The 24,352-nt window shown below is 39.7% G+C and overlaps 1 protein-coding gene across 1 annotated transcript in view; it reads right to left on the bottom strand.

Annotated features, from left to right (window-relative positions):
* Positions 1 to 24,352, bottom strand: part of aak1b (AP2 associated kinase 1b) — a 60,052-nt gene that overhangs the window by 7,046 nt on the left and 28,654 nt on the right. The window contains exons 12-20 of the mRNA XM_036594845.1: positions 23,533 to 23,907; positions 22,812 to 22,987; positions 22,143 to 22,381; positions 21,103 to 21,183; positions 20,318 to 20,383; positions 19,954 to 20,058; positions 16,927 to 17,022; positions 12,083 to 12,193; positions 9,187 to 9,288 (exon numbers count right to left, since the gene is read on the bottom strand). Of these exons, the coding sequence (XP_036450738.1) occupies positions 9,187 to 9,288; positions 12,083 to 12,193; positions 16,927 to 17,022; positions 19,954 to 20,058; positions 20,318 to 20,383; positions 21,103 to 21,183; positions 22,143 to 22,381; positions 22,812 to 22,987; positions 23,533 to 23,907 (1,351 nt within the window). The remainder of the gene's footprint in view (positions 1 to 9,186; positions 9,289 to 12,082; positions 12,194 to 16,926; positions 17,023 to 19,953; positions 20,059 to 20,317; positions 20,384 to 21,102; positions 21,184 to 22,142; positions 22,382 to 22,811; positions 22,988 to 23,532; positions 23,908 to 24,352) is intronic.

The raw sequence follows: 24,352 nt of genomic DNA, 5'->3' as shown, positions 1-24,352 counted from the left end.
GTGCCAGTTTGGCCCATTAACGAGCAAATGCTGCTGTTTATATGGCAAGTTAAGGTAATAAAAAGTGCTGGAAATGTGCTTCATGTGTTTGTTTAGTCCACACAGCTTTGGAGCTATGAGCTTTGGATTGGAAAAAAAGGCTACTAAAAACCCGCCAAAAAAATAGTCATCTGCCAATTTGGCCGTCAAGAAATCAGAGCTGGCCATAAAACTTTAGCCCCAGCAACTCTATTAGTTTATATGATTTTTAAATTTAATTTATCCAAGATCTACTGAATGCAGTAAGTGTTGCTACATAGGATTAACCAGAATAAATGTCAGGTTTTACTCAATACTTTGGGTGATGAACCAGTTCGGGTCACTTCAGGACAAAATGCCAAACTTTATTGGTCAGCTGTGGTGACATATGACCCTTTTTTGTGGCACAGAGTGGAAAAGCTGGTGGTTTTTCTACTTAAATGCTCAGTTTAAAACCCCAGAGAGCACGCTGCAGACTGGAGGAAAGCTTTCCGTGGCGGTGTGTGGCTCTCCACCAACAACTATGAACAGAAGTGGGCTTCAAAAGGTGTCATCGACCCCTAAATCGGCCCCTGATTTATACCTCTGTTTATCTGTGAACATGTGGGCAGTTTATGTGAGGGTCTGCAGGCACACTTTCATGTAAGACAAGCCTGTCCATTAAGGGGCAGCATCCAAACCAGACTATATGTAAAGCAAAGAAGAAAGTCTGGTGATTTTCTCTAGTCTACTTTACTGTGTCTGTAATAAGTTGAAGATATAAAGGCTTTGTGCTCGTTCTGGTTCTGGCTGAGGACAGTTTGGGTCAATACAGAGAGTGCATAATCGGTTTAATTGGATTTAGTGTAGTATATTAAATGTTAAATTAAACATACTCACCCAGCTCTACAGCTTCTGCCCTCTGCCCTCTACACATACCCATAAATCCCTTCTCTACATCTTCCCAGCAGTATAAATGTGTCTTTAGCATTGCAGTCCCAGCGTGATCTCATGGGTGTGGGAGATTTTAAGGAAATCAGTAATATCAGCAATGTACGTTTTTCAACAGCCCTCATGGAAACAGCCACAATTATCTCACATCATCTTGAAACATTCAGAGCAACATCTAATCGACAGTATATATCAGTACTGTATGATAGACTTATTACTTGATTTAAAAAGATTTTAGTGAAGGGAAACCTCTCACTATATTGGCAGATAATGTGCTTGTTGTAAGAAATATGCTTGAAATCAACAAAATTGTCAATTTAGTGAGAAAATTTCACTTATGGCTGGGCAATATCACAACATAGATATCATAATTGTTATGAATAATCACAATACAGTATGGTTTTTTGAACATATCGCATGTTTCATTATAAAGAGTAAAATTAGTTCAATTTAAATGGATTTAGTGCCAAATATTGAATAAAAATCACTGTTTTCACATATCATGTATCATGGAAATTTCTTCAAATATCGCAATCATAGATTTTTGCCATATAAAGACATAAGACTTAAGGCATACCATTACCATGGCCCTATAACTGTGATATACACCAAACCGTATGTCCACTGTACTGCTGCATCCCTAGTGTGACTTACTTTTTTACATTGTTTCTTTCAGAAGGACTGTTTGGCTACTGCCTAGATGTGCAACGCTATGAAGGACCTAACTCCAGTCAGAGTTCCTGCGAGATAACGGTTACAATATTATGTTACATCTACATACCAAATAACATAATGTGACATAAAAATGATCAAAAGAGACACTGTCAAAGAAATCTACTTTTCACTCCCTTCAGGCTTCGGTTACAGAAATCAAACAGCAAAACAAACAAATCCAGCTCAAAACATTGAGACGTCTCTTACAGGGCAATTCCACCCATTTTTCAACAGTCTCTACATAATTAAACAGTTAAGATGTAAACAGAGTCGCTCAGAGTGGTTTGGTGTGAAACGCTCCGTTCTAGAGAGACTTACTGAGTCAGAATTGTTCACAATGGTGGTGATAGGAACCAGACGTCTACATCTAAAAGCTCCCTGGTTATGAATACACTGCCTGATGATGTTGTTTTATGACAGTTTTCAGAATTCAAAATCCATTCATGGTGGAGGGATACATGCAGGGTGTTGTGAGACCAAAAAAAAATTTCAGATTTTCCACTATTTTACCATCAACAACATTCCATATAAAACTCAGAAGACACGTGTAGGTTTACTGGTGGTTTTGTAAATATATTGTCTATATTTGTGTTGTTGTCATGGCGACCCCTGGTTCCTATCACCACCACTGTAAAGAGATCTGAACCATTTCACACCAAACCACTCTGAATCACTGTTTACATCTCACACACTCAATTATGGAGAACAATCAACACTGTTATTCAGAGTGAGGAAAGTGTGCTAATGAACACTATTCAGCCATTGGTTCACATTTACATGTTTATTGAACACCTCTTTGCTTTGTTTATTTTTTTTTCACAAAAATAGAAGGTGCACATGGAGTCGTCTCTGCTCTAACACGGGGGGATTTTTGCTACAGAGCCCAGAGATTATTTGAACCCCAACGATCAACATCGTCATAAATAGCATTTTTTTCCTTTTTCTCCCAACAAAAACAGCTCGAGCACATGAAAGGAAATCTGGGGGATTTTTGCACAACTACACGAGTCAAAACTCTACCGGCAAGGCAAGACCTCTACTGAACTACAGCGCTGTTTTCTACGAGCAGATGAGAGGGATTGCATAGGGTTAGCGAGAGCTGTACAGAGGCCGAGGGAAACGCAAGCTCAATCTCTTCATCACCAACAGAGAATGGCAATAACGCAGTCAGCAGGAGTTCTCAGCGTTCTGCGTTTATATTTATCTCTTCTAACTTCAACACAGTGCCAGTTTAAAGGAATAGTTTGGTAAAAAAAAATCAAATGTAACCGGTTTCCTCCCTTTCACCAAATGTAGATGAGACATGTTTGGTTTCAGCGCTGGAGCTATGAAGCTAATGTAGCTAACAAGTTAACACTGTGCACTTTGTACGAACTGCGTGCCTGCTGGTTTATAGGGTCTCTGATGATGTATGTTGTACTGTTATCTATGGAAAAGTGTTCAGGATGGCTGTTGCTACCGTTTTTAGCTATGCAACATATTCCTGTCCATGACAACTGGTGGGGTATAAGCTTCCATTACTTGTTAGCTACATTACCAAACCAAAACATTTGGGATAACTGGTGTAGATTTTTTACCAAACTATCATTTTAAGCTGCCAACCCCCTCAACGGCGTTTAACATCCATCAGGATCAGCAGCTCGGTTAGCGGCTCAGTCCATGATTGGCTAAAGTTATACAGTTCAGCACCACTGAGATTATCTCCCATTTCACTCACTCAGACACACTATTAACAAAAAGAGAGGAGAGGAGAGAAGATGACAAAACAGAAGAGAAGAAAATAAGAAGACGAGGAGAAAAGAAGAGAGAAAGTGAAAGGAGATGGAAGAAGAAGAGAAAATAGGAGAGATGAGGGCAGAAGAGAAATGAAGAGAGGAAAACAAGAGAAGAGAAGAGAAAAGAAGAGAAAACAGTAGGACAGAGAGAGGCTGTGCTTATAGTAGAGTTGCCTGTACCAAACTGTCTGTCTGAATGCGTTTATGGCACATACAGTACTGATTAAAACATCGTTCATGAACAAATCTTCACTTAAAACTCAATAAACAAAACACTGTTCTGATATGTGTCGGTTAGCAGAGAGCTGTTACTACTGGCTACTACTAGCACCAGCACTAGCACAAGTACTAGCACTGACACCAGCATAGATAACAGCACTAGCACAGATACCGGTACTGGCACTGATACCAGTACTAGTACTAGAATTGGCACTAGCATGGGTACTAGCACTGATACTAGCAATGGCACTGGCTACTACTAGCACTGATACTGTGTATCCACCATGGCTTGCTAACTTAGAATTTTTATACTTATATACTTGCTAACATATATTTTTAAACTCAACTCCTTTTCCAATCTGAGATCAATATTTAGATTCTAATATTTTGTGTTAAAATGTTCTTAGCTCTACAGAGCTGTAATTCTGTTGTACCCTGGTTGGTTTGGCTCAGATAAATAAAGGTTCTCCAGTAGAACTGTTTCAACCCCAAACGTCACAAACTCAACAGTTTACAAATCCTTCAGAACAAAAGCCCGTACGTTTGAGTGTGGGTGTGTCTATAGATTACGACCTGCCCACTTTACTCTGATAGGCTGTGCCCTGTTTGGATCATCAACAGAGTTTCAGTGAGAGGCCTCTAAATATCACCGGATCCTCTGAATTACGAGGTCACCAAGTCCAAAATGGTTACTTTACAGTAGAAAAAAAATTTCTTGACTTTGAATGGAAGTCAATGTAACTGGAAATTTTTCAAGCAATTTTTGAGCTTTTCTATTGATCCATTATCATGAAATCTTGGCATGCTGTAAAAGGCAGCCAGCTTTTTAAAATACTGTATAAAAGAACAAAACGACAAAATTATAGAGATATAAGGTTTTGTTCCGATAACAGCGACGTGTGTGTGTTTATGTAAATTAATCAATTTTGCATGAGACGCTTGTCTGCTTTGACAGTTGACCGGTAGTCAGTCTGGCCAGATTTGGATTTCACTATAGCGCCCCCTGCTGTAAAGCTCGGAATGCAGCTTGCGCTTGTGATGCACTGCGTTACGAACTGCGTTATGGCATTTTTGAACAGAACAACATGCAAAAGCATTTCTGTGTAACTCAAAACGTCTGTGTTCTTCTCCTTGTGTGAAATATGTATCTTTAATCAACAATTACTCTCCAACACTGTTATATTCCAACACTAGCTACTCAAACTGCAGCATGAAACTGCCAAAGCCTCTAAACTATCACACTGGACAAAGCTTGCTGGTTTCTGTGGGGTCTTTTGGTGAGCTTGCCAGTTAAGGGGGGCTTACATCTCCCCGTTGCAAACAATAGAAATCAGCTATGCTAGATAGCTATCGTTTCAATACGTGGAGGCAGAGAGCTCGCGATTTATTATTAACTAGCAAGCATGGTGCTATGGTGCTACAAACTAGGGCTGGGCAATGTGACAATATATATCATTATTGTGATAAATTATGTCACAATACAATACAGTATGCTCTTCTGAACATATTGTGTACATCGTCAGCACTTGTAGACACTAATCAACTGCATGTTTCATTATAAAGAGAGCAAAATTAGTCCAGTTTACCTGGATTTAGTGCCAAAAGCTGAATAAAAATACGTTTTTGATAGTATTTTTAAAAAAAAAAAAACTTCTCTCTTCCAGCTGATCAGATGTCTGAAATCGTGAACATTTCTTAAAAGTATCGCAATATTATTTTTTTTTGCCATATCACCCACCTCTACTACAAACATGGTAAAAAAACAAACGAAAAAACAGGAATGTTTTTAAGTCATGCTTATTTTGATCAGTGAAATCATACCGACACCGATAACAGGAGACGGCAAAACAAAAGCATCTCCCTTGAAAATCAACAGGAAAAAGGCTCCTTGAACAACTGTTCACATTCTGATTCTTTGATGCCCCTCATAATTCAGAGAATGCAGCGATAACGGTGCGTACGATGAAATGTATCTAGTTTAGAATGTGTTTGCGGTGATTTTTTTTGAGATAATTATCTTAGAGCAGGAACTCCCTACAGGGGCGCATCACCAACTACAGGACGGCGCATGTTTACTGTACTGAAATTGTTCCTTTTCATGAACCAAGACTTTACACAGCATCCTCTAGACTACAGACACATATCATGAACTAAAATAAAAGAAACAAACAAAAACAAAAATCACGCTCAGCGCAAATGACCGGTCAGATACAGATTGTCCTTTTTCCATTCATTTGAGCAGACCAGTAATATAGAGGATATTTAAAAGAAAAGAAATTAAAGGATGGATTTTTACATTCGCAAACACGGCTCAACACATGAAAGACAAAGATAATAAAGATTTCTTCTTAATAGTTATATGACTGATATACATATATCTGTATTTATATATATGGATACTCATTTCATACATTCATTCTCTAACACTCTATTCATATTCACATATTATCTTAACCATATATGAAATATGTCTTTAAAGCAATTTGTCATCATGTTTACTACGAGGGCGGGAATGCAAGACATTAAGACTGTTTGTTTTTTTTTGTTTTTTTTACACAGGGAGTACAGATCACTTCAGGGGAATCAGATATTGCAGATATACATCAATTTACATTTACAATTCTGGACCAACGTACAACATCAATAGAGTTTATTTACAGAGAGATGGATGGAGGGATGGATGGAGGAGGTGATGGAAGGCATGATGGTGATAAACGCTGATGAAATGACTGCGTGGAAAACGCTTTCATTCAGAAATCACAATGATTCCAAGTCCTTGGGACTCACTCGTAAAGATTAAAGACTCTAGACTAACTGCACTGTTATTCCTACAATTATTGTGATTATTAAATTCATTCTGCTCTCAGATGTTTGTGGACATGGATTTTCAAAATGTTTTAAAAACAAATGGCTGTGTTTTCTTTGTCAGCTTTGGATAAATATTAATGCTTAAGCAGGTTTTATAATATCACGTGTAAATATTTGACAATAACGTTCAAAAATAAGAAAGAATGTAGAACATAGAGCTGAATAATTCTTAATTATGATTAGAAACATTTACACGTGATATTTTCTTCTAAATAAACCTGTTTATCCTTTATTACATTAAAGGGCCCATTTTTCTATTATTTCATCGTTTTTTTCCTTGTTTTATGTAGCAACAGCATTTTATTACCATTTTCAGAGCTCTCTTTATGCCTTAGAATTAAACAAGCTGTTTTTACTGCGCCTTTAAGACTTTATAACAACTGGGGTTGTTATAACATCAGTATGAATGGGCAGGGCTGAACTGCTGTAGGCTGAATGGGTGAAGCTACACTGCTGTAGGCTGAATGGGTGGAGCTAAACTGCTGGAAGCTGAATGGGTGGGGCTAAACTGCTGTAGGGTGAAATGGGCGGGGCTAAACTAAAGTTAGATCTAACATCTGGCAACCATACGAATAGTGTTTCTCCAGAATATCCTGTCTTCTGTTTGGGTTTTTAAGCTGTTAAAGCCTGAAGCTAACAGTGGACCCTGTTTCTGTAGACGTTTTTGGCTCAGATTGCGCTCACCTCTACATTGTAAACAAAAACACCTTAAACCTTTCAAAAACAGAATCATTTGTTGGCACGTTTTGCTCTCCACCAAAAAAAACTCATCACTTTACACCAAAACAACTCAGACAGGTCTAGAGAAACTAAACCACCAATTGCATGTGTGACCATCCAGCAAGGGGCGCCATTCAGGGATGAGCAACGAAAGGCGCAAATAAAATGATGCTTGTGGAAAAACACGAACAGATGAAAATTTAAAAAAGCGAACTAATGAAGAAAAGTCCGAAAGGGAGAGACATGATACAGAATAGAAGTGGAATACGTTTATGGAGGAGAGGAAAAGAGCAGAGGATGGATAGCAGAGGAAAGCCAAGCAGATGGAAGAATGAATGGACGTTTGGATGGAAGGATGGACGAACAGTAAAAGAGAGGAGAGTGAAAGCAGAGTTTTGCAGACTGCGCGGCTCTACAGGTCGATGAGCTGGTCCACCAGCAGCAGTGAACGGGCCAGGCTCGGCAAACTGGACTCAGAACCGCCGCTGGAGCTGTGGGAGGAGCCTCCTAAGATGGAGAACCATAAAGCGGGCACCAGGGGGCGCAAGAGCACAGGGAGATTCAGGAGGGCGGGGAAGAGATAGAGAGAAGTGAAGGTAGAAAGGAAGACAGAAAAGAAAGTAAGCAGTATTTTGATAAAGGAATAATGATAATTACCGAAATTAAACATTTTTTCTATATTGATAACACACCTTATATTTTATTCCTAAAGTGATTAATACGGAATCAGCCGCAAAGGCTTGAACTTGTGTCTTCAGTACACACTGTATTTTACTCTCTAGATGGGGAAGAAGTCTAGTTGTTCACTCACAACAATAAAAATCAGTGGGGCCGCTAGCAGAGTTAGCTGGCTATTTTAAAAAAGTAATTTTCAGGACAAATTCCCAGAACAAAAGGCAAATATGAACAAAAGGAAAAATGCAGAAATTCAGTTTTCTTAAAACAGCACCTTTAAAACAACACTATATAGAATTTGGGGATTTGGCAACCTCTCTGGTGGACATATGTAATTGCGCGGAACGTGAGCATATTGCAACGTTGGTTGTGCTTCGGACCCCCACAAGCAGATGAATTTGACTTTTGCAAGCAAGTTAAAAGAGAATTTGAAGAGAACTCAGTCTAAACTTGGAGAAGAATGCATCTTCTGAGGATGTGAGTGAATTATCTACTATTGTCATCATATCTTTATCAGTATAAATGTTGATTTTGAGATCATTTGAGGCCTTAACATCAAGCCAGACTTTCTTTTTGAGTCTGTGTGTGACGTTGACATGTAAAGATGTTTGACATGGTGTAAAAAACTTGATGCCTCTGGCTTTTAAATGATTATTTCAGACTTTAGAGGGTGACTCACAGCAGCGCACACTCTTTCTCCTCACTCAGTAGCTACACTTTCAGTTGTAACACTGAAAGATCTCATATAGTGCAGCTTTAATTTCAAGATTCAAAATACTGCTTAGAAATGCATTTAATTATTTATAGACACTGACATAAAATTGGCCAGATATATTGCACAGCCCTAGTAAACATAAGAGAACAGGCCTGTAATCACTGCTGTGTTATCTTATGAAGAAAGAATTTAATTTTTATATCCTGCTAATTGAACAACCAGGAACTCAATGACTATTAAATTGAATAAGGGTGGAGGCCTCTGGGAGGGGGGTAATCTAAGAAGCACTTTCAGCCCCCCTGCCCCACCCCATCATAACGCAAAAGTATAACAAAACTGAAAAAAAAAGGAAAACACATTAATTCCGAAATATCAACGGCCTTATGAAAATAGAGTTTCACCGAACAACAAGCAATCACACCTTTAGAGGGCGGTGGTGAGTGACTTGTGTTGATGGCTATTTTTAGAATGACCTTGCGTAGAGTTCGCAAAGCTAACGTTAGCTAGTGAGGGAGATGAAGCATCTTTAGCATGTGCGTCAGATGTGTTTACCTTGGGAGGTTTTGGAGACCAGCACTGGAATCGGATCAAACTCATCATCAGCACTCTTCTCGGAGCTTGCGGGATCGAAGCCGGAGATCAAACAAGACGAGTCTGGACACGCAAAATAAGAAAGCAGAGGACGAAGTGTTTGAGGTGAACAAACAGAGATGTTGGTGAAAGGCACGGAAAATTGGGAGGGGAGAAAAAGGGTGTGGTTAGCAGGAATCATCCACATCTACACAAAAAACTGCAGACACAGGACTGAGAGTTAATTCAGTAATCATTCAGTACTCAAAGGTGCAGTATACGATTATAATCCAATATACTTTTTGTCAAATTCAGCAAATGTCTCCTCACAGTCCTCAAGCTCTCCGTTCTAAGAGCTCTCTGAAAAGAATCTGGTGTTGGTACACAGCCCTGGCTCTGCAAACAGGAAACAAAGCATCTCAGACCGAAAGACACAACACTATTCCAGCCAATCAGCAATACTCGTTGCTGGTGCACTCGTACTGGTGCACAGGACAGGGGGGAGGGGCTACATGCTGAACTCCACACATCGTCAAGAAGATGGCCGAGTTGAGTTGAAAGGCATGAAAAGGGATGAGGAGGTTGCTCTCTCTGCTTGACAGGTGGACAACATCAACTTATTGTTGCTGTTTTAGAACCAATAGGTCAGTATTGATTAGTCATGTTTGCCAATGTTTGTGATAACAGCTGGTCAGCTTCACAGCAGCAACTAGCAACAGTGTGCTAACCCACAGCATAGCTAACGTTAGCTACATTACTTGCTATGTGGTTGTTTGCTGTAACATTATATCATGGTGTTTGTACAATGTACAAGAGTTTTATGGCTAAGAAGTTTGCTAGTGCAGTGTCATTTGTCCATGAATTTGGGGGCGGAGCTTCTGAAAGATCCCTGAAAGGAAGGGTGTATTTGTTTTGCTATTGAGTTCAAATATCAACAATTGTTCCCCAAAATCGTATACTGCACCTTTAAAGCAATAATTTGACAAAAATATAATATTTATAGAACCCCTCCACTCCTTACAGTGAATGTAATTGGTAAGCCAAGAAATGTCTGGTGTCTGAAGTTGGAAAAAGGAGAAAAAAGAAGCTTCAAGATGTTTCTTTAGTTATGTGATGTACTTTAGAACAATATTTGACAGTGTCAGAAATCACGTCTAAGTCTAGAGATTACTTCAACTTAGCCTGATATTAAAACTAATCATTTTTTTACCTTGTTATTCCTCGTCATATTAAGCACAATTTATCAAATCACACGGTTTAACAGACTAAGTAACATTTTATATCACAGTTTTAGATGCTTTTAGATGCAACCTAGTTTTTAGGTTAAAGGTACAATTTGTAATATATTTACTGTACTAAATCATAAAATAACCATGATGTGTGATCAGAGATTAAGGAAACACGCTAAGTTGAAATACTAGCTTCTCTGACAGCGGCGGTACAGTCAGGAGGTTCTCATTTGAAACTTCTGTTCCGGGGCGGAAAGTCTGTTTGTGTTTTGGTCTGTGGTCCTGCCCACTGTCCATTTCCCAGTTCTGTTTCAACACCCCGGGTTGCCAGATAGGACAAAAATTGGCAAACACAGCATGCTGCAGACACTGAAGCAAGCAAATGTTTAGGTTTACGTAAGGTTAGCTAACCTTGATTAAAGGGTTCTTTCCATGGTGAAATCATTTTTCAGATTGATGGAGAATGTGTTGTATGCGGTTCTATGTAGCACCAAAAAGTGTTCTGCAATTTTTTTTAGATGCAATCTTGTAACAATAGAACATTTTTTAAAACCATTTTCAAAAAGATTCTCTATATAAACCCATGTACAAATTCTATATATAGCATTATAAAGGGTTTTGCAATTTTTATGATGTCCAGCTTGTAATAACAGAAGAACCCTTTTTGGTGCTACATGGAAACATTTTCAAAAATGTTCTACGGTAGAACCATGTACAAATATGATAGAGAATGTGCTGTAGATGTACCTTTTTGAAAAGGGTTCCTTTTTACTGGAGCAAGAATGTCAAGGGTTTCCTGTAATCTAGCACTTAGATCGGAGACTAGATCATTACAGGATGGAGTCAGATCTGAGATCAGATCACCAAAAAGGGTTTTTCCATTGTTCCATCGAAACAGTAAAGACAAGGTTCTATACAGAACCATTTACAACACATCCTCCATCAATCTGAAGAACACTTTAATCATGTTTTGATCGCATCAATAAGTGTTCATGGTTCTATATAGAACTATTTTCTTTACTAAAGAACCCTTGAAGAACCATCTTTTTTTTTTTTAAGAGTGCAGGGATGGGCATTTTAAGTCATTTCAACCTTAGAGTACTCATACTCTGTGTCCTGTGCACAGGTGGGTTATTAAGGCAGCAAGTATTTGAGACACAGCTGGTGAAGTGATCTCGACTAGTGCTGGCTAACTGCTATTGTCGCTTGCTAATGTGCTTGTTTGTGTAGGTTCAGTGTCCTCAACCTGAGCTTCAAGTCTGGGAAGGAGGGGGTGGGGCCAGGCAAGACTATTCAATATTTTTAATTTAGTCTGTATTTTACACAGTTGCTGTCTGTATTACATATTGTTTCTTTCACAGTGGCTTATTATTCTGGGACGTCTCTACACATTTTTAACAACCAAACTAAACCTGAAATATTTTTTATTTTGCAAAGCAGTAAAACCTAAACTGAACAATATATAGATAAACTCATGTCAACCTATGTCAAGTCATTTACATGTTGGATTATCTGTGCTTATTTGTGGTATAATGGTTATGCCGAAACTGAGGAGGAATTTCCAACCTGTACACAGCCCACCACTGGTTTCACCTGGTGAGTAGAGCAGAATATGCAAAAGGTAAGCAGCCTCAGCCCCTCCCTCTTACCTGCCATGCTCTGGGCGGAGCCTCCTGAGACAGGTGCAAACTCATCTAGGCAGGGGGCGGAGCCAGAGGGGAGGGGCCCACCCAGAAGAGAGTCTTCACCACTCAGAGCATCTGAGAGGGGGAGCAGTCAGAGTAGAATGGCCAAATAATGATCAATCTTCATCATCATCATCATCACCATCATCCATTTTTCAATGCACCATTTAATGACAGCAGGGTAACAATTAAAAAGTACTAATCTACAAAGCCTCTACATATCACATTCCTATCAAAAGTCTGCAGCTCCATTTTTTTCTATTCCTTTCTTTCTACAGCTGTTATTACAAGACAACTACTGTAATACAATGGTCTATTCTTCTTCTTCATTTTTTATGATGTCGACAATATTGCAACTCCAGAATGTTTGGTCTAATCAGGAATGGTGTGCTGGTATACAGCTTTCTGAGCTGATGTACAGCTTTCATCTTCGCTAAATTATGAATCTGTTTGCTGGTAGCTTTCCCACTCCTCCCTTGCAAACCTTCAATTCTTGGATGTTTGCAGGGTGTCTCTTCCCTATGACAGATTTCAGCAGTCTGCAAAGATTCTCACTGGGGTAGAGATCAGGATTCATTAAAACAGTCCACTTCTTCTTATGCAACCATTCTGTTGTGCTTTTTGATGTGTGCGTTTGGTCTTTATCATGCTGGGGGACTCATGATCCTCGACCCAAACCTGGCTTCCTTACACTAGGCAGCACATTTCGCTGTGAATTGCCTTCACAAGTTTACGATTTCATTGATCCTTCAATCCATTTGAGGCCTCCAATACCTGAGGCAGCAAAGCAGCCCCACAACATTACAGATCCACCACCATGTTTGACTGTAGATAAGTTGTCCTTTTGCTTTAAGCTTCATTTCATTTCATATAAACAAACCGCTAGTCTGCATTGCCAAAAAGCTTAATTTTTGTTTTGTCAGTCCACAAAACATTTGCCCAAAAGGACTGTGGTTTGTCTGGGTATGTTTTGGTAAAGATCAGTCATGCCTTCTTATGTCTTTCTTTTAGCAATGGAGTCTTTCTTAGCCTTCGTCCATGAAGTCCTTCTTGGTTTAGTGAGTGGCATTTGGTATGGGTTGAAACATCACTCCAGATTGCTCCAGGTCTGCCTTTCGCTCTTTGGATGCTTCACACGGTGTTTTTTCCGCAGTTCACACCAACCTATAAAGACTTTTCTCAGTGATTCTCCTCTTTGACCCACGTCCTAGGAGGTTCTTGATAGTTCGATGAGCAATGAACTTCCTAATTACATTACACACTGTTGAAAACAGTGATGGCAAGTCTTTAGACACAGCCTTGTTCCCTTAACTGCTCTTGTGTTTGGAGATAATAGAATTTCTGATGCTAAACCATCATTCATTGGTTAATTCAAGTCATGTGAGCCCTCATTTATCACAGGTGGCTCTAATTTTAATCTAAGACTAATCTAGTCTAATCTGAATTTTCCCCCCTGTAGCTTTTTTAATTTTTTTTTTTTTTAAACCCTTAACCCTGTGCTGAACATGACATGAACATATATTGACCAAAGATGTTTCACCACACATTTCAGTTTTGTAGATATTGTACATTATGTACTTAAAATTCAGGGGTCCCAATAATGGTGACCATCTCCATCATGTGATGCGCATTAAGCTGGGGTTGCTCTAGTCACTCAAAAAGATCTGCAAAACCAGTCAAATAGTGTGAGATGCCCAGTCTGTTTTAATCTGCTTTTTAGCATTTGAGAAATATTGCTAAAGTTCGGCCTTTTCTCTCTCAGAGCGATGCAGAAAAACCTCTTCATAGTTGTTCATGTTCATGTTTGAGTAACGCTTTTCTGTGAGAGCTGTGGCTGTCAAGAGCCACCAAGAGAAAAGAGATGTTATATCCAACAAAAACAGGAGAACCTGATTGTGCAGGGATTGCAGCTGGAACATCCTTCCTTCATTTCAAATCACAAAGAGGTTTAATAGACCGAAGGCAAATCACCGTCATCAGAAAGATCTATTCAACTTCAAACACAAATCACTGGAACGTCAATTTGTGGAGGAAACAAAAAGGTGAAGATGTTTTCCTCTCACTTCGAGTGCTTCTAAACGAGCAGTGAGCTTCAGTGACCGACTGCAGAAGAAAGCTCTGAAACTCTCCACAGTGCTTCCACTCACACGAAGAGAAAAATAACACAGGCACTTGAAATGATTTTGCTCTGAACGCAGACCTGCTAGAGATGAAAGCATCAATGCAGCTAGATTCTGTGAAATCTCTACTGTTCTGGGAAGGCTTTAAACTAGATGTTGGAACATTGCTGTGAAGATTTGATTGAGCATTCGTGAGGTCAGGTACTGATGTTTGATGGTCAGTTCTGGATCACTCCACCTCATCCCAAAGGTATTGGATGGAGCTCCATCACTCCAGAGAACACAGTTCCACTGCTCCACAGCTCAATGCTGGGGACTTTATACCTCTCTAGGCGATGTTTGGCATTGAGCATGGTGACCTTAGGATCATGTGCTGCTCCAGAGATATTCTGGAGCTGTTCCATAGCTGTTCTATTAGTCAGTGCTTTTCTATAAAGATTATACAAACTGTATCACCAATCTGATGACCTTAAAGTAGCTGATCTCAGATCTGACTCCATCCTGTAATGATCTAGCCTCCGATCTAAGTGTTACCCTTGACATTCTTGCTCCAGTAAAAAGGAAGAAAAACTTGCGTACTCTTAAAAATTCATGGATAAATGCAGAAATACGCCAGCTTAAGAGAAATTGTCGTAAATCAGAGCGCTTATGGAGGACAACTAAACTGCAGGTACATTATGATACTCTTAAAGATCAGATCTCAATCTATAATAATCCTATGAAAATTTCCAGACAGTCAAACCTCTCCAGTGTAATTAATAGACACAAAGATAATACCAAAATCCTTTTTTCCACTAAAACCATCATGATGATTTATCTTCTAAAGTCTGTGAAGAGTTCGCAATTCATTTTCAAAATAAAACAGACAATGACATCTTTCTCTGTTATTAACTATCAGGAGCTTACAACTATTTTAAACAAACTAGGTTCGTCCACATGTGATCTTGTCCCTGTTCCTACTTTATTCCTTAAGATGGTTTTTGATTGTGTTCTCAATGATGTGTTAACTATTGTAAATTGTTCTCTGTCAACAGGTGTTTTTCCAGACGCTTTTAAAACAGCCTTGGTGAAGCCTCTGCTTAAAAAGAGTAGCATGGATCCTTCCATACTAAATAATTTTAGAGCAATTTCAAACCTACCTTTTTTAAGTAAAGTCTTAGAGAAAGTTGTTTTCAAGCAACTAAATCTGATATCTAATATCAAACAATTTACATGGGAACTTTCAGTCAGGTTTTCGTTCTAACCAAAGTACTGAGACAGCACTGACTCGCATTATGAATGACCTCAGACTCAGCGCTGATGCACAGAAATCCTTCTATTTTGGTTTTATTAGATCTTAGTGCAGCTTTCGATACTGTTGACCACAAGATTTTAGCCCAGCATCTTGAATGCTGGGTCAGCCTCTTAGGCACAGTTTTAGAATAGTTTAAATCATATTTAAGTAATAGGCAGCTCATGATTTCACTTGGAAATCATTCATCTTGTGGAGTTCCTCAAGGTTCAGTCTTAGGGCCTTTGCTTTTCTCTTAGTACATGCTACTTCTAGGTGATGTCATTAGGAAACATAAATTTTCATAGCTATGCTGATGACACCCAGTTATACATTTCTATTCTCCTTCTGAAGATCAATACTCTGCAGACAGAGTAACCAGCTGTATGTCTGATATTTCTCAGTGGATGTTGCAAAATTTTCTACAATTACATCATGATACTGATTGTACTGATCGTTGGTACAGAAACTCAGAGAAAAAATATTTAAGAAACTTGGTTCTTTAGCTTCATATACTAAACCTGAAGTACGAAACCTGGGTGTGATCTTAGACTCTGAGCTCGGTATTATCCCGCATGTAAACACAGTCACTAAAATAGCTTTTTAGCATTTGAGAAATATTGCTAAAGTTCGGCCTTTTCTCTCTCAGAGTGATGCAGAAAAACTTGTTCATCCATTTGTTACAAGCAGACTACTGTAATTCTCTTCGTACTGGACTTCCTAAGAAAACTATACATCCCTTACAACTTGTACAAAATGCAGCAGCGCGCATCCTAACAAAAACAAAAAAGAGAGATCACATCACTCCCGTTTTAAAAGAACTGCACTGGCTACCTGTATCATTTAGGATAGATTTTTAAGTTCTGCTACTATTTTTTAAACCTCAAAATGACCTAGCACTTGCTTACATCACAAAGTGTCTGTCTGTTTATGTTCCTGCACGTAATCTAAGATATGCAGATAGTGGCCTTCTACAAATACCCTCTGTAAAATACAGAAAACATGGAGAGGCTTCTTTCGGTTATTACGCTTCTAAACTGTGGAGCTCAATTCCACCTTTTATTAGACAGTCAAGCTCAGTGCTCATTTTTAAGAAGCATCTAAAAACGTATCTCTTTAACTTAGCATTTAATTAAAACTCTACATCTCGTGGTATTTATCTTCTAATTTTATCTGTTTCATTTTCTTCTGATTCTAAATAAATACTAATGATTTCTTGTAGAACTATTTTTATCACCTGTCTGTAAAGCATTTTGAGCTGCCACCGGCATGAAAAGTGCTATATAAATAAAAATTATTATTATTATTATTATTATTATTAACTAATCCCGTCCCAACAGTACTAGGACTGCTTGTTCAGGGAACAGGGAACAGTAGTAACTGTAAGCACTGCTCTCTTTCAGGTCCTTGAGCTTTACCTGCCATCACTGCTGCAGCTGTGTCCATCTGCAATGGGTGAACCTGAGGAGCCTCCAGCCCAGGAATCAACGAGTCCACACATACTTCAGCAACACCTGAGAGAGAGAGAGAGAGAGAGAGAGAGAGAGAGAGAGAGAAAAAGAGAGAGAGAGAGAGAGAAAGAGAGAGAATGTTCATCCAATGAAAAAAAATGTGCATCTGAATTCAGGAAACATCCATGAGTCCATTTATGAGTATGGGTAAGTTTTTAGTACTCGCCGATAATGTGTCTGATACCTACTTAAAATAAAGCAGCTGTTAGTGTAAATGAGTGTAATGTACCTCAACAGCTAAATCATTAAATTTAGCTGATTTTAGATTAACTGCATTAGCTAGCTATGCTACATTGGTTATCTTGGATCATTTTGTTTTCTTCTGTACAGCTGTAAGTAAAGTAGTTTTGATCTTCATCTGTCTCTTTCAGCAGCAGCACAGTGACAGCAGGAATCAAGCAGTCTTGTTGTAGTCTTCTGATTGGCTGGTTGAGATGTAGCTGAATGTCGTCTAAAACCACAAAGACACTGTGTGATTTTAGAAATTTTGTTCTTTGGTGACTCACACTGGATGTTTGAATAGACCATCGTGTTTGGACAAAGCTATGATTTATATACTCACACGGTACAAAAACGTTCCGTCTGACTTACCTGAAAATCACTGTACTGATGTTTATATCTCGCTATTCTGCTCAGTTAAACACAGTCACACAGATTGACTCTGGTAGCAAATGTTTTCACCTCAGTTTTGTTAGCCTGCATGTCTCCACCTGTATTGGGGAAGTGGTTGTTGTTGTTGTGTTTGTGTGTGTTTAAAAAGGGGCTAAAATCACACATTGTACTCCTGGTAGGAATCTGCCAAGGCAGAATGTTTAACCCCTTATAATCCCAGGCTTATTACATGCTAAGGTTGGGCGTTCACTATACAACTTTTAAAATCTTAACAGATTTTTAAAACGAGGAGCATCACAAACTTAATGTTACTTTGTCACTGAGTTTCTTGTGTTTTTGTTGTGAGGGCGCTCACACTAGACGACAAAGCGGAGAGAAAGAATAATGAATTTGGGCTATGAATAAGAACTAAGCGTCCCAGATCTCCTAAGCTAAACTTACTGGACCAGAGCTGTCTCACACTACAAGAACATCCACACCATCAAACGCTTCCGATCGAGCTTCCGACCTGGAGAATCGCTCCAAAATTTATGGCTAGGGGCAAGTCGGGGTTAAACTCAGGCAAAAAATGGTGTAGTGTGGGCCCAGCTTAAAGTTTATTCAGTAACTACAGGGACTTCAGTGAAAACTGGCTGAGTTCTTCTTGGATTATAGAAGTGTGTAACAAAACATTGGGCCATTTAAAGAGTTAAAGTGATCAACAACTTTGCGTCCGACTGTGACGGAGTCAGTAACTCTTCTCTGTGTGAGCAGATTCTCTTTCTCCATGTTTGTTCATTAGCGCAGTAGCTACACTCTGCTTACGTCACACAGTATCAGCTGGTATCGATACATTTTTATGAGTAAATGAGCACAATATTGGCCCAATATCAGTATTGGGTATATCAGTATTTTAGAATTTAATGGGACTTTACATACTGTGGGGATATTTAAAAATATCTGACAGTCATTCAGCTCAGTCACTCAGAACAAGGCGATACGGTGAGATGAATAATATTAACATGCAGAAATACATTCTTGTGTGAATGATCTGCTTCAGACTGTATCTAAGAAGCCAGTGCTCAGAATGTAGAAACTCTATATCGCAGTAAGCTAATAATCACCTCATATTTATAAGGAAATTAAGTTGTTCTGTTCTAAAAGGTGCTACAGTACATTGACTTCACTTTAGTAAAGTCAGAATATCCAATATCTACAAGAATACAGACCCTACACGTGATGAATTTCACCAAGCTCCAGCAAACCATGTGCACATTTTGGGCCTAGACATCAAATCATTAACAGACATAAAAGGAAAACCCACTGAGTTCAGTGTCATGACAGCCCTGCTTGGTGTGATTCCTCTGTTAGCATTCTTTTCATCTTTGAAAGCAGATTTTGTATCTTCAGTCTCTCTTCTCGCTGGGCGATGTATATTAATTACATGGAAATCTGCTCTACCTCCCTCTCACCCATCATAGATTAGAGAAGTCTTTAATGGTGTGAAACTGGCTCCACACAGCTTTCACATTCACCGTACATTAAACTGACCATCTATTAGAGTAAGACATTTTTCATTATTTACATATTCATTTAATTATTCTTTCTTTGTATTTTGTTTTATTAACATTGTTCTAAAAAATAACAAAATTTTATGCGATTTTATTGTTTTACTTTTTGCTTTTACAGTCTTTTAACTATATTTTGTGTTATTTCCAGGCTGTTCATTCATTATTGCATTTTTGTTGTTGCTTCACAGCTACATCAGCCGCCTGCGCCAGTATCTTTCACTATAGTCACGCTTCCAGCTCAGACGCTCTCTTTAGCTCATAATAACAGCGTGACGTTACCCGTGTAGGGCTTTTATGTCAAAGTTCTTCTCAAAGATACAAATGAATAGGCCTTTGTGCCTTTTATAGCCTTCTCCTGCTTCTCCTGCAGTCAGCTTCATGTTCAGATCCTCAGCCAGCTGCTTAGAGGAGCTCATGGTTACTAAATGTAAGTAGGTTTGAAGACTCAGAGGAACTGCCATCAGCTGACCATTCCTAATGACAGTTCTTGACCTACCTAACCAGTCCTAATGAGTTAATTAAGCCATAACAAGGAAATTCTGTTCTGAGACTTTTATGCCCGTAAGGTGCCCAAACGTTTGCACAACCCACAATTACTATTTTTTTTTTTTTTTTTGCGTTTTTTCATTTTTTGACATTTAAGGAAAATGTTACTTTTTAACAGTTTGCTGTTTGTTTTTAACAGCTGTGTAATTTGGCCAGCTGTATCCAGGCTGTATCTGTGCTGTAACCATACTGTAGTGAGTAAGTGGCGAGCATTCTTCTCCTTTACCGTCTCTCGTGTCCTCCACAGAGCTGCCGAAGGGGTCGGCCATGGACAGCAGGTCCGGCAGCATCAGAGAAGCTTCCGGAGATTTCAGCCCCTCTATCAGCTTTTCTGTACACAAACAAATATGAGAAACACCATCATTTCACAGATGAAAATGTGCTCTGTACTAACTTCATCAAAAAAATGCATTCCCTCAGATTACTGAGAAATATGGCACATTTTACTAACTGCAACAGTTTATGGAGATCTATTAATAAATATTACTTAAGGCTACAAATAAGTCCGCACTGATTGAGCCTCATTATTGAAGTACTGATATCAGCGCCACAGCACTAATTTTGGCATTGATCTAACAGTGTAGACTCACCTGGAACTGCCAACAAACCGGAACCAGAACCTCCATCCAAACCCAAAATATCAGAAGGTCTCTCAGCTAGAAGAGAGAGAGAGAGAGAGAGAGAGAGAGAGAGAGAGAGAGAGAGAGAGAGAGAGAGAGAGAGAGAGAACGCACAGTGGAAATGAGTAATTTCCTTAAATGGAAGAATACAATGGAACGAAGAGAATGGAACTGAACTGATCTGAACTGAACTGAACTGAACTGAACTGAACGGAACAAAACTAAAAGAAATGTAACAAAACAGAACGAAATAAAAAGCAAACAAAGCGGAAAGCGGAAAAAAGCTAAACAGAACAAATTAAAACAAAAAAGAAAGGAACGGAACAAAACAAAAAGGAACAGAACAGATCAGAAAGGAACAGAACGGAACCGAAGAAAACAGAAAAGAAAAAATTTTAACAAAAAGGAACGGAACAGCTGGACAAGACAAAGGGGAAAAAAAAAGCAACAGAACAAAACAAAACAAAAAATGAAATAAAAAGGAATAGAACAGAAAAGAACAAAACAAGACCAAAAAAAAAGAGAACAGAACAAAGCAGAATGGAGTGGAACCGAACGAAACTGACCAAAACTAAACAGAATGGAAATTAACAGAACAAAACAGCAGCACAGAAAAAATAGAACAGAGTAACAGGAATGTAACATAACAGAACAGTCCTGCAGAATGAACTGCTGCTGTGGTGTGAACTTATTCATGGAGAACATCTGATTTAGTTTAAGCTGGAACAGGGTTTACAGTGTGAGTGAGTGAGTACCTGTAGACTGAGAGACGGGTTCTACAGCGTCCAGACCAGGGAGAAGCTCCTCTGTGGAGGAACTCAGAGGCTCCGCAGGTTCTACACACACACACACACACACACATACAGAATTCAGTGAGTGAGTTAAAGCCCTCACCAACCTGTTCACTTAACAGATAATGAAAAATAAATGGATGTGAATCTTAAAAAAAGAAAAGGAAGAAGAAAAGAACATTGTCATAAATCTGTGTAACTGTCCTAATTCTACAGGAGAAAGCACTTAAGAGTGAGTTAGGCCTGGCCCCCTGATATTTGGGGGGGCCTTTGTTGTCTGGCTGCTAACTTACTCACCAAAGCGGCGCTGATCCTTCAACAGCAGCAAATTGACTGGTTTAGCAACTGTTCTTCTGTAAATGCTCTGTTTTAGTTCGGTAATGCGCTCTTCCTCACATTAACTGAGATCTTACTCATCATCTTTAGTTTGAGAAATGAGGAACAGTCACTCTTTACACCAAACTCTTGGGAAACTGGGTGTCAATTAAAGACAGGATTTAAATGATTGGCACATCACTGCATGATACCTGTTGTACTACTGCAACCTATGATGAATGAACTTTCAAAAATCTGAGCAGATGAATCACTATGTTGTACAGGGAGATTCACTCGAAAGAGGCACCTAATATTATTAATATAACTCTCGCTAGGACGAAGCAATCTGAACGAAACAACTTGCAATGTGCTCCCCCGTATATGGAGCATTGAACAAGCTGGGATGCCCCTGCATCAGAGCGATGAGGTAGGCGCCGGACAAAAGGCGCGACGTTTAACCTCCGCTTGCAACTTCCGGGTGCATACCCCCTACCCCTTTATGTATCTGGCAGAAAACGGAGATTATCCAGCATCACATGTAATGCAATCGATTACACACACATCAAGGTATGTAGCGTATTTTTTTGGTTCAGATTGCTTCATCCTAACGGGGGTTACAACAGAATATTCTGGGCCTCTTTTGAGTGAATCTCCCTGTATATTTATAGTCCTACTGTCAGGGTCTTTACCGTCGGCCAGTTTGGCGAAGTCTTTGTTCAGAAGCTCCTCAGCGGTTAGTTTGGAGAAGTTGTCGTCTCCGAAGGGGTTCCAGCTCGGCTGGTCGGGGGGACTGCTCAGGCTCGCGGCTGCTGGGGTAGGCTGGGGTGCTGACGGGGCAGTGGGGGCTACAGCACCTCCCTGCTGGCCAGGTTCATACACGCTTTGCTGGGAGGACTGTGGTGAGTTAGACGGGGTGGCGCTCGCTGACCTGCAACAACAGCAGCACAAGCTCAGCGACAGCACTAAAATAAAAACAGCTCCAGAATTTGAGGGTTCCACCTCTGTGCTTTACAGAACCCTCAGTGCAGTCTGCATGGAGCTCTTCTCCAAAACCAAAACTCAGCAACTGAAACAGGAGTGCAGGTATCAGTATATAAAGATGGACAGGCAGCAAATTTATAACTATTTTATCGAATAACAGAACCACTGTGAACAATTCAGACGTGGCAAGTTTCACTAGAATGGAGCATTTCACACCAAACCACTCTGAACGACTCTGTTTATATCTTAACCAGTTAATAACACAGAATTAAAAAAAAAAATTGGTGGAATTTCTCTTTTAAGTACTGACAATATTCACAGTGTAGTTGTATCGCAATAATAAAATAAAATCCATTTAGTATTAAAGCGTTTCTTACTTGGATTTGTTGAGGTTAGCCTCGGCGGTGGCGGCCTGCAGCTGCTGTGTCGACTGGCTCACAGGAACTCCAAACATAGAGCTGTGTGTGACATCACTCTGGATCCGCCTGTGCCCCGCCTTCTGGGCCGTCCTGGGGGAGGAGGGCGGAGTCTGAGAGAGGCCCAGGGTCGCAGGCTGAAGGCAGGGAGGTGAAGAAAGTAAAAAAAGAAAGAAACAAATGTCAAACAGGGTTAATGCCAGACACAGAATAAGCGAGAATGCAGATATGGGTAACAAACCAAATCAATCCAATTAAAAGTGTTAATTAATTATTAAAACACATCCACAAATAGCGTTATGTTTTTTGGGAACAAAATTAATACCGTGTAAGATCAAAATAAGTGAAAGGCCTGCATGATCCTAACCGGTGGAGTGTAAGATTTTAGGTATATAAACATATACAGCCTAAAAACAACACAAAATAACCAACAAATGATAACTTCGCTGGAGATCAATTTGTCAATGCAGTTTGCGCCATGTTTTTAGCTTACACTACTTGTTAGAAACATTAGCCTCGTAGCTCCAGGGGAATTTGATTTCTCACTTTCAGAAAGGATGACTGTTAGATATGGCTTAGTACAGCTAACACTGATCAATAAAATTACGAGTTGATTGCCTTTGATATCAGTCTTTCAGCTCAGATTGGAAATGACACAGCTAGTGTGTGTATGTGAGTTTACCGTGTCCTCAGTGCCGGGCGGTGGCTGGACAGCCGACGGCTGGACGGCTGGAGTGGACACAGCTGGAGTCGGCTGCTGTTGCTGCTGCTGTTGTTGTTGTTGTTGTTGCTGCTGTTGTTGTTGTGCTGTTTGTTTACGCCGGGCGGTGCGTGCAGGAGCAGTGGGAGGAGCTGGGCTTGACGGGGCTACTGCAGCTTTCTGAGGGGCAGGGCTAGTCACTGCTGGAGCTCCACCTCCTGACAAGGCTGCTGAAGCAGTGACTGGCTGCATAGGCTGAAAGACAGACAGACAGACAGCTTTCTGAGGGGCAGGGCTAGTCACTGCTGGAGCTCCGCCTCCTGACACAGCTGCTGAAGCAGTGACTGGCTGCACAGGCTGAAAGACAGACAGGCAGCAGGAGGATAAAGCAACTATTTATACATGAGCAGAGATTTGAGCTCAATCAGCTTCAGTGGGTGAAACCAGCCTACCTGCACCTAATTTACATGTCATTTACATAAGCACACCCTAATTTATGCAGGTTTTCTGTAGGGAGCCAATAAAAAGACAGCATTCTGCAGCTTCTGAGCCAATGTCGGTGCTCGTACGTGGAGTCTGAGGTCAAGCAGGGAGCGCACTGCTCACCCTAACGACCAAACTTTATAATGTTAAAATTACAACTACTGGAAAGAATAAAATGTGAAATAAACAAAATGTTTTTAACTGTGGAATGATGTTATTATTAGTGTGATTATTTTCCTAAATACCCTGTTTAAACACTGTATTATGGCGGCATATGAGATGCTTCTGCACTAGTTGCTTTTTATTTTTTGAGTGGTGT

This window comes from Colossoma macropomum, unplaced genomic scaffold (genome assembly GCF_904425465.1).
Source record: "Colossoma macropomum unplaced genomic scaffold, Colossoma_macropomum, whole genome shotgun sequence".
NCBI classification, from domain to species: Eukaryota; Metazoa; Chordata; class Actinopteri; order Characiformes; family Serrasalmidae; genus Colossoma; species Colossoma macropomum.
This window is presented reverse-complemented; position numbering and strand designations above follow the sequence as displayed.